General features: G+C 39.7%; 1 protein-coding gene across 2 annotated transcripts in view; it reads left to right on the top strand.

Annotated features, from left to right (window-relative positions):
• The window catches only part of LOC121388165 (ganglioside-induced differentiation-associated protein 1-like), a 78,480-nt gene extending 63,085 nt beyond the window's left edge, over positions 1-15,395 (top strand). For both annotated transcript variants that reach the window (XM_041519404.1, XM_041519403.1), the window contains one exon: positions 11,781-15,395. In XM_041519404.1, the coding sequence (XP_041375338.1) occupies positions 11,781-12,070 (290 nt within the window). In that variant the 3' untranslated portion in view covers positions 12,071-15,395. The remainder of the gene's footprint in view (positions 1-11,780) is intronic.
• The last annotated feature ends 102 nt before the right edge of the window (positions 15,396-15,497 follow it).

The following is a 15,497-nucleotide window of genomic DNA, read 5'->3' on the forward strand; positions in this document are numbered from 1 at the left end:
GTAAATAACTACTATTGCCATGCCAGACGGGGCTTCTAGATTATGGTAGCCCCACTCCCATGGCTAGTGATATTCAATGTTGGGCTAGTAAATAACTACTATTGCCATGCCAGACAGAGCTTCTAGATTATGGTAGCCCCATTCCCATGGCTAGTGATAGTCAATATTGGGCTAGTAAATAACTACTATTGCCATGCCAGACAGGGCTTCTAGATTATGGTAGCCCCACTCCCATGGCTAGTGATATTCAATGTTGGGCTAGTAAATAACTACTATTGCCATGCCAGACAGGGCTTCTAGATTATGGTAGTCCCACTCCCATGGCTAGTGATATTCAATGTTGGGCTAATAAATAACTACTATTGCCATGCCAGACAGGGCTTCTAGATTATGGTAGCCCCACTCCCATGGCTAGTGATATTCAATGTTGGGCTAGTAAATAATTACTATTGCCATGCCCGACGGCTTATGAATTTTTTTTTTGTCAAATGTTGCAGTTAAATATATTTTGTAAATATGAATATCTTGACCCCACCCTAACCCCAAAATGTTAGTGTTTTTAAGCTCTGTCTCCCTCTTTAGGTGACATATCTGATTATTACTATTATTTAGTAAAATCGTATTAACTTAAAGTAAAGTAGGGCTAGTTAATTTTTAATCGTTGCTAGTAAATGTTTAAAATCACTGATCCCATGGCTATTGGATTTTTTTTCTTTTTCTAGAAGCCTGGTTACAAGTTCAAGCCCTGTATACGTAGGGGTGTCATCATACACCTATCTCACAATACGTAACATAATAACAGCAGGCCATATTGTACTTCCTGTATATGTAGGGCTGTCATCACACACCTATCTCACGATACGTAACATAATAACAACAGGCCATATTGTACTTCCTGTATATGTAGGGCTGTCATCACACACCTACACGATACGTAACATAATAACAACAGGCCATATTGTACTTCCTGTATATGTAGGGCTGTCATCACACACCTATCTCACAATACGTAACATAATAACAACAGGCCATATTGTACTTCCTGTATATGTAGGGCTGTCATCACACACCTATCTCACGATACGTAACATAATAACAACAGGCCATATTGTACTTCCTGTATATGTAGGGCTGTTATCACACACCTACACGATACGTAACATAATAACAGCAGGCCATATTGTACTTCCTGTATATGTAGGGCTGTCATCACACACCTACACGATACGTAACATAATAACAGCAGGCCATATTGTACTTCCTGTATATGTAGGGCTGTCATCACACACCTATCTCACGATACGTAACATAATAACAACAGGCCATATTGTACTTCCTGTATATGTAGGGCTGTCATCACACACCTACACGATACGTAACATAATAACAGCAGGCCATATTGTACTTCCTGTATATGTAGGGCTGTCATCACACACCTACACGATACGTAACATAATAACAGCAGGCCATATTGTACTTCCTGTATATGTAGGGCTGTCATCACACACCTATCTCACGATACGTAACATAATAACAACAGGCCATATTGTACTTCCTGTATATGTAGGGCTGTCATCACACACCTACACGATACGTAACATAATAACAGCAGGCCATATTGTACTTCCTGTATATGTAGGGCTGTCATCACACACCTACACGATACGTAACATAATAACAACAGGCCATATTGTACTTCCTGTATATGTAGGGCTGTCATCACACACCTATCTCACGATACGTAACATAATAACAGCAGGCCATATTGTACTTCCTGTATATGTAGGGCTGTCATCACACACCTACACGATACGTAACATAATAACAGCAGGCCATATTGTACTTCCTGTATATGTAGGGCTGTCATCACACACCTACACGATACGTAACATAATAACAGCAGGCCATATTGTACTTCCTGTATATGTAGGGCTGTCATCACACACCTATCTCACGATACGTAACATAATAACAGCAGGCCATATTGTACTTCCTGTATATGTAGGGCTGTCATCACACACCTATCTCACGATACGTAACATAATAACAACAGGCCATATTGTACTTCCTGTATATGTAGGGCTGTCATCACACACCTATCTCACGATACGTAACATAATAACAGCAGGCCATATTGTACTTCCTGTATATGTAGGGCTGTCATCACACACCTATCTCACGATACGTAACATAATAACAGCAGGCCATATTGTACTTCCTGTATACGTAGGGCTGTCATCACACACCTATCTCACGATACGTAACATAATAACAACAGGCCATATTGTACTTCCTGTATACGTAGGGCTGTCATCACACACCTATCTCACGATATGTAACATAATAACAGCAGGCCATATTGTACTTCCTGTATACGTAGGGCTGTCATCACACACCTACACGATACGTAACATAATAACAGCAGGCCATATTGTACTTCCTGTATATGTAGGGCTGTCATCAGACACCTATCTCACGATACGTAACATAATAACAACAGGCCATATTGTACTTCCTGTATATGTAGGGCTGTCATCACACACCTATCTCACGATACGTAACATAATAACAGCAGGCCATATTGTACTTCCTGTATATGTAGGGCTGTCATCACACACCTATCTCACGATACGTAACATAATAACAGCAGGCCATATTGTACTTCCTACAGGTATTTCAATACGTAACATGCAATATCATACATATCACAAAACCTGATACAAAGTGTTTTCTCAGTGAAACTAGAAGTTGAAGCTTGGGTGAAGTGATTTTAAAAATAAGAAATAAACATGATAAAAGTGAAACACTGATTAAACACAGTTTACAGTGGAAATGCCACATCATAGACATATTGACATAAACAGGCACATATTGTATACAGTTTACAGTGGAAACGCCACATCATAGACATATTGACATAAGCAGGCACGTATTGTATACAGTTTACAGTGGAAACTCCACATCATAGCTATATTGACATAAGCAGGCACGTATTGTATACAGTTTACAGTGGAAAAAACACATAAACATATTGACATAAGCAGGCACGTATTGTATACAGTTTACCGTGGAAACTTCACATCATAGCTATATTGACATAAGCAGGTACGTATTGTATACAGTTTACAGTGGAAAAACCACATCATAGCTATATTGACATAAGCAGGCACTTATTGTATGTCCACTTAACTGCTTTTCATTGAAGGAAATGACTTGTCAATTTAGTACATTTCAGTAGAAATTGGTGTTGGTAAATCGATACAAAATCAAAACAGGAATTGTTACACAAGCAAGGGTATTTTGTATTGTATCGTCAGCAGTAGTATCATGACAGCACGGTTTCTGTTCCTTGCCTTGTGATCATGGGAACTCATCAGAAACTGTGTTTTGGTTCCACTCAATAGTTGTACTCCATATAATAATCATGGGAAACCAAATTTTGGTTCCGTGATTTTACCAACACGCTACCGACATGGTTTCCGTAAAATCCGAAGGCATGTTAATCCAATTGTAGAAACGTGCACTATGATGAACAGGCAGCGCAACTGTGTCAGTATAAAGAAGGCCTTATGGTACTTCCATCTAAAAGAGTCCTTTGATGACTAAACTAATAAGTTGTACATTAAATACATTTGTTACAATATTGGTGGCTCAGGCATCGAAATAAGTAAGTGGAGAACGGTCATTCAGGTTACCTGTAAGTGAAGAACGGTCGTCAGGTTACCTGTAAGTGAAGAACAGTTGTTCAGGTTACCTGTAAGTGGACAATGGTTGTTTAGGTTTACTTGTAAGTGGAGAACGGTTGTTCAGGTCGAGAATGGTCGTTCGGATTACCTGTAAGTTGAGAACAGTTGTTCAGGTTACCTGTATGTGAAGAACAGTTGTTCAGGTTACCTGTAAGTGGAGAACAGTTGTTCAGGTTACTGTAAGTGGAGAACGGTTGTCAGGTTACCTGTAAGTGAAGAACAGTTGTTCAGGTTACCTGTAAGTGAAGAACAGTTGTTCAGGTTACCTGTAAGTGAAGAACAGTTGTTCAGGTTACCTGTAAGTGGAGAACGGTCGTCGGGTTACCTGTAAGTGGAGAACAGTTGTTCAGGTTACCTGTAAGTGGAGAACGGTCATCGGGTTACCTGTAAGTGGAGAACAGTTGTTCAGGTTACCTGTAAGTGGAGAACGGTCGTCAGGTTACCTGTAAGTGAAGAACAGTTGTTCAGGTTACCTGTAAGTGGAGAACGGTCGTCAGGTTACCTGTAAGTGAAGAACAGTTGTTCAGGTTACCTGTAAGTGGAGAACGGTCGTCAGGTTATCTGTATGTGAAGAACAGTTGTTCAGGTTACCTGTAAGTGGAGAACGGTCGTTCAAGTTACCTATAAGTGGAGAACGGTTGTCAGGTTACCTGTAAGTGGAGAACGGTCGTTCAGGTTACCTGTAAGTGGAGAACGGTCGTCAGGTTACCTGTAAGTGGAGAACGGTCGTTCAGGTTACCTGTAAGTGGAGAACGGTCGTTCAAGTTACCTGTAAGTGGAGAACGGTCGTTTAGGTTACCTGTATGTGAAGAATGGTCATTTAGATTACCTGTAAGTCGAGAACGGTCGTTGAGGTTACCTGTAAGTTGAGAACGGTCATTCAGGTTACCTGTAAGTTGAGAACGGTCATTCAGGTTACCTGTAAGTGAAGAACGGTCATTCAGGTTACCTGTAAGTGAAGAACGGTCATTCAGGTTACCTGTAAGTGAAGAACGGTCATACAGGTTACCTGTAAGTTGAGAACGGTCATTCAGGTTACCTGTAAGTTGAGAACGGTCATTCAGGTTACCTGTAAGTTGAGAACGGTCATTCAGGTTACCTGTAAGTTGAGAACGGTCGTTCGGGTTACCTGTAAGTTAAGAACGGTCGTTCAAGTTACCTGTAAGTGAAGAACGGTCGTTTAGGTTACCTGTAAGTGGAGAACGGTCGTTCAGGTTACCTGTAAGTGGAGAACGGTCGTTGAGGTTATCTGTAAGTTGAGAATGGTCATTCAGGTTACCTGTAAGTCGAGAACGGTTGTTCGGGTTACCTGTAAGTTAAGTACGGTCGTTCAGGTTACCTGTAAGTGGAGAACGGTCGTCAGGTTACCTGTAAGTGGAGAACGGTCGTTCAGGTTACCTGTAAGTGGAGAACGGTCGTTCAAGTTACCTGTAAGTGGAGAACGGTCGTTTAGGTTACCTGTAAGTGAAGAACGGTCGTTTAGATTACCTGTAAGTCGAGAACGGTCGTTGAGGTTACCTGTAAGTTGAGAACGGTCATTCAGATTACCTGTAAGTGGAGAACGGTCATTCAGGTTACCTGTAAGTTGAGAACGGTCATTCAGGTTACCTGTAAGTTGAGAACGGTCGTTCGGGTTACCTGTAAGTTAAGAACGGTCGTTCAAGTTACCTGTAAGTGAAGAACGGTCGTTTAGGTTACCTGTAAGTGGAGAACGGTCGTTCAGGTTACCTGTAAGTGGAGAACGGTCGTTGAGGTTATCTGTAAGTTGAGAATGGTCATTCAGGTTACCTGTAAGTCGAGAACGGTTGTTCGGGTTACCTGTAAGTTAAGTACGGTCGTTCAAGTTACCTGTAAGTGGAGAACGGTCGTTTAGGTTACCTGTATGTGAAGAACGGTCGTTTAGATTACCTGTAAGTCGAGAACGGTCGTTGAGGTTACCTGTAAGTTGAGAACGGTTGTTCGGGTTACCTGTAAGTTAAGAATGGTCGTTCAGGTTACCTGTAAGTCGAGAACGGTTGTTCAGGTTACCTGTAAGTTAAGAACGGTCGTTCAGGTTACCTGTAAGTGGAGAACGGTTGTTCAGGTTACCTGTAAGTGGAGAACGGTTGTTCATGTTTACCTGTAAGTGAAGAACGGTCGTTCAGGTTACCTGTAAGTGGAGAAAGGTTGTTCAGGTTACCTGTAAGTGGAGACTGGTTGTTCAGGACACCTGTAAGTGGAGAACGATCATTCAGGTTACCTGTAAGTGAAGAACAGGTCATTCAGGTTACCTGTAAGTGGAGAACGGTCATTCAGGTTACCTGTAAGTGGAGAACGGTCATACAGGTTACCTGTAAGTGGAGAACGGTCATACAGGTTACCTGTAAGTGGAGAACGGTCATTCAGATTACCTGTAAGTGGAGAACGGTCATACAGATTACCTGTAAGTGGAGAACGATCATTCAGATTACCTGTAAGTGGAGAACGGTCATACAGATTACCTGTAAGTGGAGAACGATCATTCAGATTACCTGTAAGTGGAGAACGGTAATTCAGGTTACCTGTAAGTGGAGAACGGTCATACAGGTTACCTGTAAGTGGAGAACGGTCATACAGGTTACCTGTAAGTTGAGAACGGTCATTCAGGTTACCTGTAAGTGGAGAACGGTCATTCAGGTTACCTGTAAGTGAAGAACGGTCATACAGGTTACCTGTAAGTGAAGAACGGTCATACAGGTTACCTGTAAGTGAAGAACGGTCATACAGGTTACCTGTAAGTGAAGAACGGTCATACAGGTTACCTGTAAGTGAAGAACGGTCATTCAGGTTACCTGTAAGTGAAGAACAGGTCATACAGGTTACCTGTAAGTGGAGAACGGTCATTCAGGTTACCTGTAAGTGAAGAACGGTCATACAGGTTACCTGTAAGTGAAGAACGGTCATACAGGTTACCTGTAAGTGAAGAACGGTCATACAGGTTACCTGTAAGTTGAGAACGGTCATTCAGGTTACCTGTAAGTGAAGAACGGTCATACAGGTTACCTGTAAGTTGAGAACGGTCATACAGGTTACCTGTAAGTTGAGAACGGTCATACAGGTTACCTGTAAGTGAAGAACGGTCATTCAGATTACCTGTAAGTGAAGAACGGTCATACAGGTTACCTGTAAGTGAAGAACGGTCATTCAGGTTACCTGTAAGTGGAGAACGGTCATACAGGTTACCTGTAAGTGAAGAACAGGTCATACAGGTTACCTGTAAGTGAAGAACGGTCATACAGGTTACCTGTAAGTGAAGAACGGTCATTCAGGTTACCTGTAAGTGAAGAACAGGTCATACAGGTTACCTGTAAGTGGAGAACGGTCATTCAGGTTACCTGTAAGTGAAGAACGGTCATACAGGTTACCTGTAAGTGAAGAACGGTCATACAGGTTACCTGTAAGTGAAGAACGGTCATACAGGTTACCTGTAAGTTGAGAACGGTCATACAGGTTACCTGTAAGTTGAGAACGGTCATACAGGTTACCTGTAAGTGAAGAACGGTCATACAGGTTACCTGTAAGTTGAGAACGGTCATACAGGTTACCTGTAAGTGAAGAACGGTCATTCAGATTACCTGTAAGTGAAGAACGGTCATACAGGTTACCTGTAAGTGAAGAACGGTCATTCAGGTTACCTGTAAGTGGAGAACGGTCATACAGGTTACCTGTAAGTGAAGAACAGGTCATACAGGTTACCTGTAAGTGAAGAACAGGTCATACAGGTTACCTGTAAGTGAAGAACAGGTCATACAGGTTACCTGTAAGTGAAGAACGGTCATACAGGTTACCTGTAAGTGGAGAACGGTCATTCAGGTTACCTGTAAGTGAAGAACGGTCATTCAGGTTACCTGTAAGTGAAGAACAGGTCATACAGGTTACCTGTAAGTGAAGAACGGTCATTCAGGTTACCTGTAAGTGGAGAACGGTCATTCAGGTTACCTGTAAGTGAAGAACGGTCATTCAGGTTACCTGTAAGTGAAGAACAGGTCATACAGGTTACCTGTAAGTGAAGAACGGTCATTCAGGTTACCTGTAAGTGAAGAACGGTCATACAGGTTACCTGTAAGTGGAGAACGGTCATACAGGTTACCTGTAAGTGAAGAACGGTCATTCAGGTTACCTGTAAGTGAAGAACGGTCATTCAGGTTACCTGTAAGTGAAGAACAGGTCATACAGATTACCTGTAAGTGGAGAACGGTCATTCAGATTACCTGTAAGTGAAGAACAGGTCATACAGATTACCTGTAAGTGGAGAACGGTCATTCAGATTACCTGTAAGTGAAGAACAGGTCATACAGATTACCTGTAAGTGGAGAACGGTCATTCAGATTACCTGTAAGTGAAGAATGGTCGTTGAGGTTACCTGCAAGTCTAGAACAGTCGTTCTGGTTACCTGTAAGTGAAGAATGGTCATTCGGATGTCCGGTAAGTTGAGAATGGTCATTGAGGTTACCTTAGCCCGAGTACCCTGACTGTAAGAGAGGTAGACGGACATTTGGAAGGTTATACGCTCTCATTACAGTTGGAGACCAAGCTATGTAATTTCTTCACAATCGCTGCCCACCACAGTTGTCAAAGATTCCCACTCTAATACCACAACAATCCTATGTTTGCCATCAAATGCCTTTACATCGATAATTAACATGCGCAGACTTTTGTGCCACACAGACTAATGTGACACGAGTGTAATATGTAATTTTTATTGTTAAAACAGCTCTTGTTAGTCACAAACATATTACAACAGAAGCAAACAGTCTCTTTAAAGCTTACTGGAGATATTTTACTCAATAGAACTGCACACTACAAGCAGGGGTCGAAATACTACCATTCCTAACAGTTTATTCTGTTCAGCATCACTTTGGGCCAGGTGATTTGTTTGTTTGTTCCTGTCGGGCCGGCAGTTACTTTACATTTATATTTACAGATTGGTTTGAATCATTCATGTTTGCATTATATACCTTCGCTAAATCAAACATCATATGTCACTATTCAAGAGAAAAATTATTATGTCCCTTTTTAACTGCCATAACGGCAGTTTTGTTCAATATTGCATCGCGATTCACTACACAACTTTCAGAGATCGCTACACAATTTTAAAACATTACATAGTAGTTACTAATAAATAGTGACTAGATATATCGCTAATTAAAATTTTGAAAACAAAAATTTGCCTGCATAACTGTAATAGATGTCAATTTATTGTCAGAATTGTGCTTTAAGACCAAGTACCTTACCGGTATGTGCATCATGTGTCTTTGGCAATAACATTGATATTATTTAATTTCATTTCAACTTATTTTCGAGCCTATATTCAATTAAGGTTGAAGCATGCTGTCCTGCGCACATATCTCAGCTATCTGGGTTGTCTGTCCAGGACAGTGGGTTATTTGTTAGTGGTTAGTGAGAGAGAAGGTGTAGTGGTCTTACACATGCAAGATTTTCAATATTTAAAAAAATAAAATTGCAATAGCCTTTATTGGAAATGAAAATATAGTATACTCTTCAAAAAAAGAAACGCAAAAGAGTACAAATGGGTTATAACTCCGATTTTATGTTTCCTACCGGTTCATGCTTTGTGAATATAAGGTCATTGCATGTCCCAAACACATTCCCACGGTTACATTCGATAAAACGCAGCTACTGTACAATAAAGTTCCAAAATGTGAATATTCGCAAAAACGCAGCCACGTGCAAACCATGTCACCACTGCACGTGCGTTGTCTGCACGTGCAACATGAACACCGACAGTATAAAAGTGCAGGGTGTTCGCTTGCCTGGCCTCTGTATCTGGCCGACAGTTGACAATCCAGGACATGCCACGTCTCAGTGAACCGCAGAGAAACAATGCCATCGGCCGACTAGACGCAGGCGAATCCAGAACGGCCGTTGCCAGGGCATTCCATGTGTCCCCAAGCACCATCTCCAGACTGTGGGACCGTTACCAGCAACATGGATCAACACGTGACCTCCCTAGATCCGGTCGACCACGGGTCACTACCCCCGGGCAGGACCGCTACATCCGGGTACGCCACCTTCGGGAACGATTGACTACTGCCACCTCCACAGCCGCAGCAATACCAGGTTTGCGCAGGATATCCGACCAGACCGTACGGAACCGCCTATGTGAGGTAGGAATTCGTGCCAGACGTCCAGTTCGAGGTGTCATCTTAACACCACAACACCGTCGACTCCGACTGCAGTGGTGCCAGATTCATCGACAATGGCCTCAACTGCGATGGAGACAGGTGTGGTTCAGTGACGAGTCCCGATTTCTGCTCCGACGTCATGATGGAAGATGTCGCGTGTATAGGCGTCGTGGTGAACGTTATGCGGCAAACTACGTGCAGGAAGTGGACAGATTCGGCGGGGGTAGTGTCATGGTGTGGGCAGCCATCTCACACACTGGCAGAACTGACCTGGTCCACGTGCAGGGCAACCTGAATGCACAGGGCTACATTGACCAGATCCTCCGGCCACACATCGTTCCAGTTATGGCCAATGCCAACGCAGTGTTCCAACATGACAACGCCAGGCCTCACACAGCACGTCTCACAACGGCTTTCCTACAGAACAACAACATTAATGTCCTTCCTTGGCCATCGATATCACCGGATTTGAACCCAATTGAGCATCTATGGGACGAGTTGGACCGACGCCTCCGACAGCGATAACCACAGCCCCAGACCCTGCCCGAGCTGGCAGCAGCCTTGCAGGCCGAGTGGGCCACCATCCCCTGGGACGTCATCCGTACTCTGGTTGCTTCAATGGGCAGGCGGTGCCAGGCAGTTGTCAACACACGCGGAGGCCACACCCGGTATTGACTCCAGATGACCTTGACCTTGGTGGTGTGTCCTATCACTTACTCACAATGGACTAGAGTGAATTGTGAACAATCCTGCAACATTTGGTAATTATCGGACTCACCATTCAATAATTAAATCAATTCTCCAAATGTTACGACAATGTAGTTTTGCGTTTCTTCTTTTGAAGAGTATATAATGTCATCTCCTGATAGGCTTATTTGATTACAACTTGGGGAATTGTTTTGTTTGGGTTTTTTTAATCTGGTTTTAACTTTATTTTATTATAAAATATACCTTTAGCAAATAATACTATTAATCTGGACTAGGTAAAAACAGAAAATGATATGGTGTGTTGAAATGTTTTATAAACAAGGAAAAATAATATTAAAAACTGAAAAGAAAATGTTTTATATATATAGTAACCTTTTGTGTAACACATAATTCATTGTGCAAAATAGTCAAGTGTTTGTGGGTTGTGGTGTGAATTGACTTATATCCTTCCTTTTGTACAATGTATAAGTGTGTTACTGTAATACATGTTTGCATTTTCCCACCACCATTTTCACAATATACAAACACAATTTTAAAAATACTTTTATACTTTTTATAATGAATAAGTAAAACAAAATTCTGCCCTAGTACACTGTGTCTTGTGCAGTCAGGGACACAATATTTATTAACGGACACAATATTTCACACCCATCAGATTGAATTTAGGGGCATGCAGAGGCACGTTCATACCTCTAAAAAAAACTAGAGTGCCACAGATTAAAAACTATCAGTATATATATCAGGCCCATAAGAATGATATCAGGAATTGTGGGGATGGGGGGAACAATCCTTATTTATATAGAATAGGAAAACCCCCATACATTTTCGTCCTCAAGTGGGGAGGGGCACATCCCCCCCCCCCCCTTCTTCCTATAGACCTGTATGTATACAGTTGAAAATTAGCATTGCCCAATCCCCTGAAGTAATCTTTTTAAGTTTATTAACTAAGGGTGACAATAAATTTTACAAATGTAGTCTTTATCGGGTGACCATCAATTTAAATAGAATCTTTCAAACACTAAAATCGTATTAGTGCAATACAGCCAATTATATCCCAAGTTCTGCTGCCACCATTATTTTTAACTTGTTTCAACACTGTATATATAATATTACTTTTTAAAAACTCAACCTATTGTCTGAATTTCATAACTTAAAATTTCAGAATCGGGTCAGGACACGTGGCTGTGTGATGCACAGTTCACTGCCGTTGATATCTCGTTAGCCGTGCTTCTCGGACGAATTTGGTTTCTGGGATTCGAACCATTTTTCTTCCCAGAAGAGAGGCGGCCATACCTCCAAGCCTATTGGAAGAAAGTGCAACACCACAAGAGCTGCTGGGCAGTAATCTGCTGTGCCCGAGAGTTCATGGTCAAACACTTCGACGAAAAGCACTGGTCACTCGAGTCGGATTGGTATAAAGTACAAATGGGACAATTTGGTATATGTTGGTAAGTTTGATAGTTTGTGAAGTGTGTATGGCCATGATATTATGTGCTTTCCAGTCTGTAGGAAAGTGCAGATTAAAGATCCCTAGTCACTATGCAGAGGAAAGTAACTTATGAATAGGCAGTGGATTTCCTCATACTTTGGACCAAGTGTTGACACAAACTGTTGGATACCAAAATTATAGCCATAGTTTAAAGTGTGCCGAGGTGCTGGTAAACAAAACATTTCTTTCCTTTCTCAGTTTTTATTCTACTTGAACAATAGTGCACAACTTGTCTGTGACAGAAATACATGGCTTCCAAAATTGCCTTTTTTTTTCTTTCTTTTTTTTGTAATCCCACTGCCCCCTGAGATGGAATTCAATCTGACAACTCCTCCTTTCTTTCACTTTCTTCCCAATCTAACAACTCCTCCGTTCTTTTACTTTCTTCCCAATCTAACAACTCCTCCTTTCTTTTACTTTCTTCCCAATCTAACAACTCCTCATTTCTTTCACTTTCTTCCCAATCTGACAACTCCTCCCTTCTTTCACTTTCTTCCCAATCTAACAACTCCTCCTTTCTTTCACTTTCTTCCCAATGTGACAACTCCTCATTTCTTTCACTTTCTTCCGCTGTCCACCTGCACATTACAGTCCTTTTCTCTCCAACTGCGACAATTGCCAATTTTAGTAATTCCAGAAATGGAATAATGTTCATCAAGTTGGAAACATTGTTGGTTACAATTACTGTAAGCCCTACTTTCCTATTAATGCCATTTCTTGAGCAATTAATATAAGGCCTACTTCCCTATTAATGCCATTTCTTGAGTAATTAATGTAAGACCTATTTTCCATTAATGTAATTTTTTGAGCAATTAATGTAAAGCCTATTTTCCATTAATGTCATTTCTTGAGCAATTAATGTAAAGCCTACTTTCCATTAATGTCATTTCTTGAGCAATTAATGTAAGGCCTACTTTCCATTAATGCCATTTCTTGAGCAATTAATGTAAGGATTTACTTTCCATTGACGTAATTTTCATTGCCACATCTGCATTTTCATGGGTAGATTCCTATACACATTACTTTCATTTCATTTGATTTATCATCACTTTAGAATGCTTATTATATCGGGTACTTAAAATCATAGCCCTCCACGTCCATTTAGCTGAAAATTCTCATCATGTGTTAGTGATCATGATTGTATTTCTGTGATCCCTACAATTCACATCATAAAGTAGACGATTCTCTATAAGGTTTATCAACATGTTGTTAGTGATCATGATTGTATTTCTGTGATCCCTACAATGCACATCATAAAGTAGACGATTCTCTATAAGGTTTATCAACATGTTGTTAGTGATCATGATTGTATTTCTGTGATCCCTACAATGCACATCATAAAGTAGACGATTCTCTATTAGGTTTATCAACATGTTGTTAGTGATCATGATTGTATTTCTGTGATCCCTACAATGCACATCATAAAGTAGACAATTCTCTATTAGGTTTATCAACATGTTAGTGATCATGATTGTATTTCTGTGATCCCTACAATGCACATCATAAAGTAGACGATTCTCTACAAGGTTTATCAACGTTTCCTTGTTCTGCTCAGTTGGTCGCTTCATCACTCAAATATTGTTATCCATGTTCCCATGCAATCAGTACAACAGATCTGGATAATTATCTTTTCATTTAAGCCACCAGCAAACATTCCACATTAAGTCGCCAAGGGGAAAACTCGCACTTGGAAAACTCATCAACTTGGGAGGTTTTCTGTGCATGAAAATGTGTATTGGAAAAGGTGATATATATATATATATATATATATATATATACACACACACACACACACACACACACACACACACACACCTTATATCGATAAATTAATGCACATAATTACATTAATATTCAGCTTATTAGTGAATTTGTAAAGTGATAGTCACTGGAGAAACAAAACAGGCTATTGGAGACCGTAAACATATTTAACATTTTATATTATAGTGATGTGATGCAGTGGAATACTAGTATTTAGCCATTCACATTCATTCTGCCCTGCTATGACAAACAGACTACTGTATAATTTTGGGGTGGGTTGGGGGGTTTTTTAAGTCCAAAAAATTGAATAATAATGGCACTCACCTTAAAGTGAGTTGCGATATTTTTATTAGGATAAGAAAAGATACACCAGTAAACTGTATTGACTTTAAAATATATTCAATGACAGAAATGATTTAATACTTTTAACAGGGTGATAAACATGTCTCAACCTTTAGCATGATTTCTCTTCTAATTTAGTAATCATTTTTGTTTGCAATATTTACCGGCAATCCTCAAATGCAGTATAAAGGAATATTAACAAATCACTTTTAATTTGTAGCTGCGCATACTAATGCTTGAGTTTTGAAGAAACTATTTGACTGGGCAAAAAATAGATTGTTAATCTTCTTATTATAAACTACATCTGATAATTTTGGTAATTTGATAATGGTAACTGAATGCAGTTTTAAGGAAAATAACAAGTGAGAAAACTACTGTGGTCATTTCTGACCTCTCTGTTCAGTTAGTTTATTTAGTCCAATAAACAATTTGGACATAGCCTTTTGACACCGTAGTGCCTTTTGACACCCTAGTGCCTTTTGACACTGTAGTGCCTTTTGACACCATAGTGCCTTTTGACACTGTAGTGCAGGTTTGTATTATATTCAGCGGCAAAATGAGAGAAATTATTTGATTATAGTCACTAGGTTTTTTTAAAATATATATATATTAATTTTTTTCTTATCTCCATGATTTATACATTATGTTAATATGTTGTTTTTAATTAATGATTTATACATTATATTACTATGTATGTTGTTTTGACATCATGATTTATACATTATATTACTATGTATGTTGTTTTGACATCATGATTTATACATTTGTTACAATCTATGTTGTTTTTAGTTCAGGGTTTATACATTTGTTACAATGTATGTTGTTTTTAGTTCAGGGTTTATACATTTGTTACTATGCATGTTTTGACATGATTTATACTTCATGATTCTATGTATTTTGTTTTTAGTTCATGATTTATACATTATTTTACTATGTATGTTGTTTTGACATCATGATTTATATATGTAGATTATGTTACTATGTATTTAGTTTTTAGTTCATGATTTATACATTATTTTACTACTGGTATGTTTGTTTTGACTTTTTTATTTATTCATTATTACTATGTATATTGTTTTGCATGAGTTCATGATATATACATTATTACTATACAAGATGTTTTGACTTCATGATTTATACATTATGTTATTATGGTTTGTAAAACTATTAAATATCTACATTCTTGGATTTCTTATGTTGTTTTTGCACCAAGTGTAGTGAATCTAATGCTAGGGTCTAACTTGACGGTTGCCTTGTAACTTCCCTCAACTCCCAACTTAAGACAGT

Source organism: Gigantopelta aegis, chromosome 14 (assembly GCF_016097555.1).
Source record: "Gigantopelta aegis isolate Gae_Host chromosome 14, Gae_host_genome, whole genome shotgun sequence".
Lineage (NCBI taxonomy): Eukaryota > Metazoa > Mollusca > Gastropoda > Neomphalida > Peltospiridae > Gigantopelta > Gigantopelta aegis.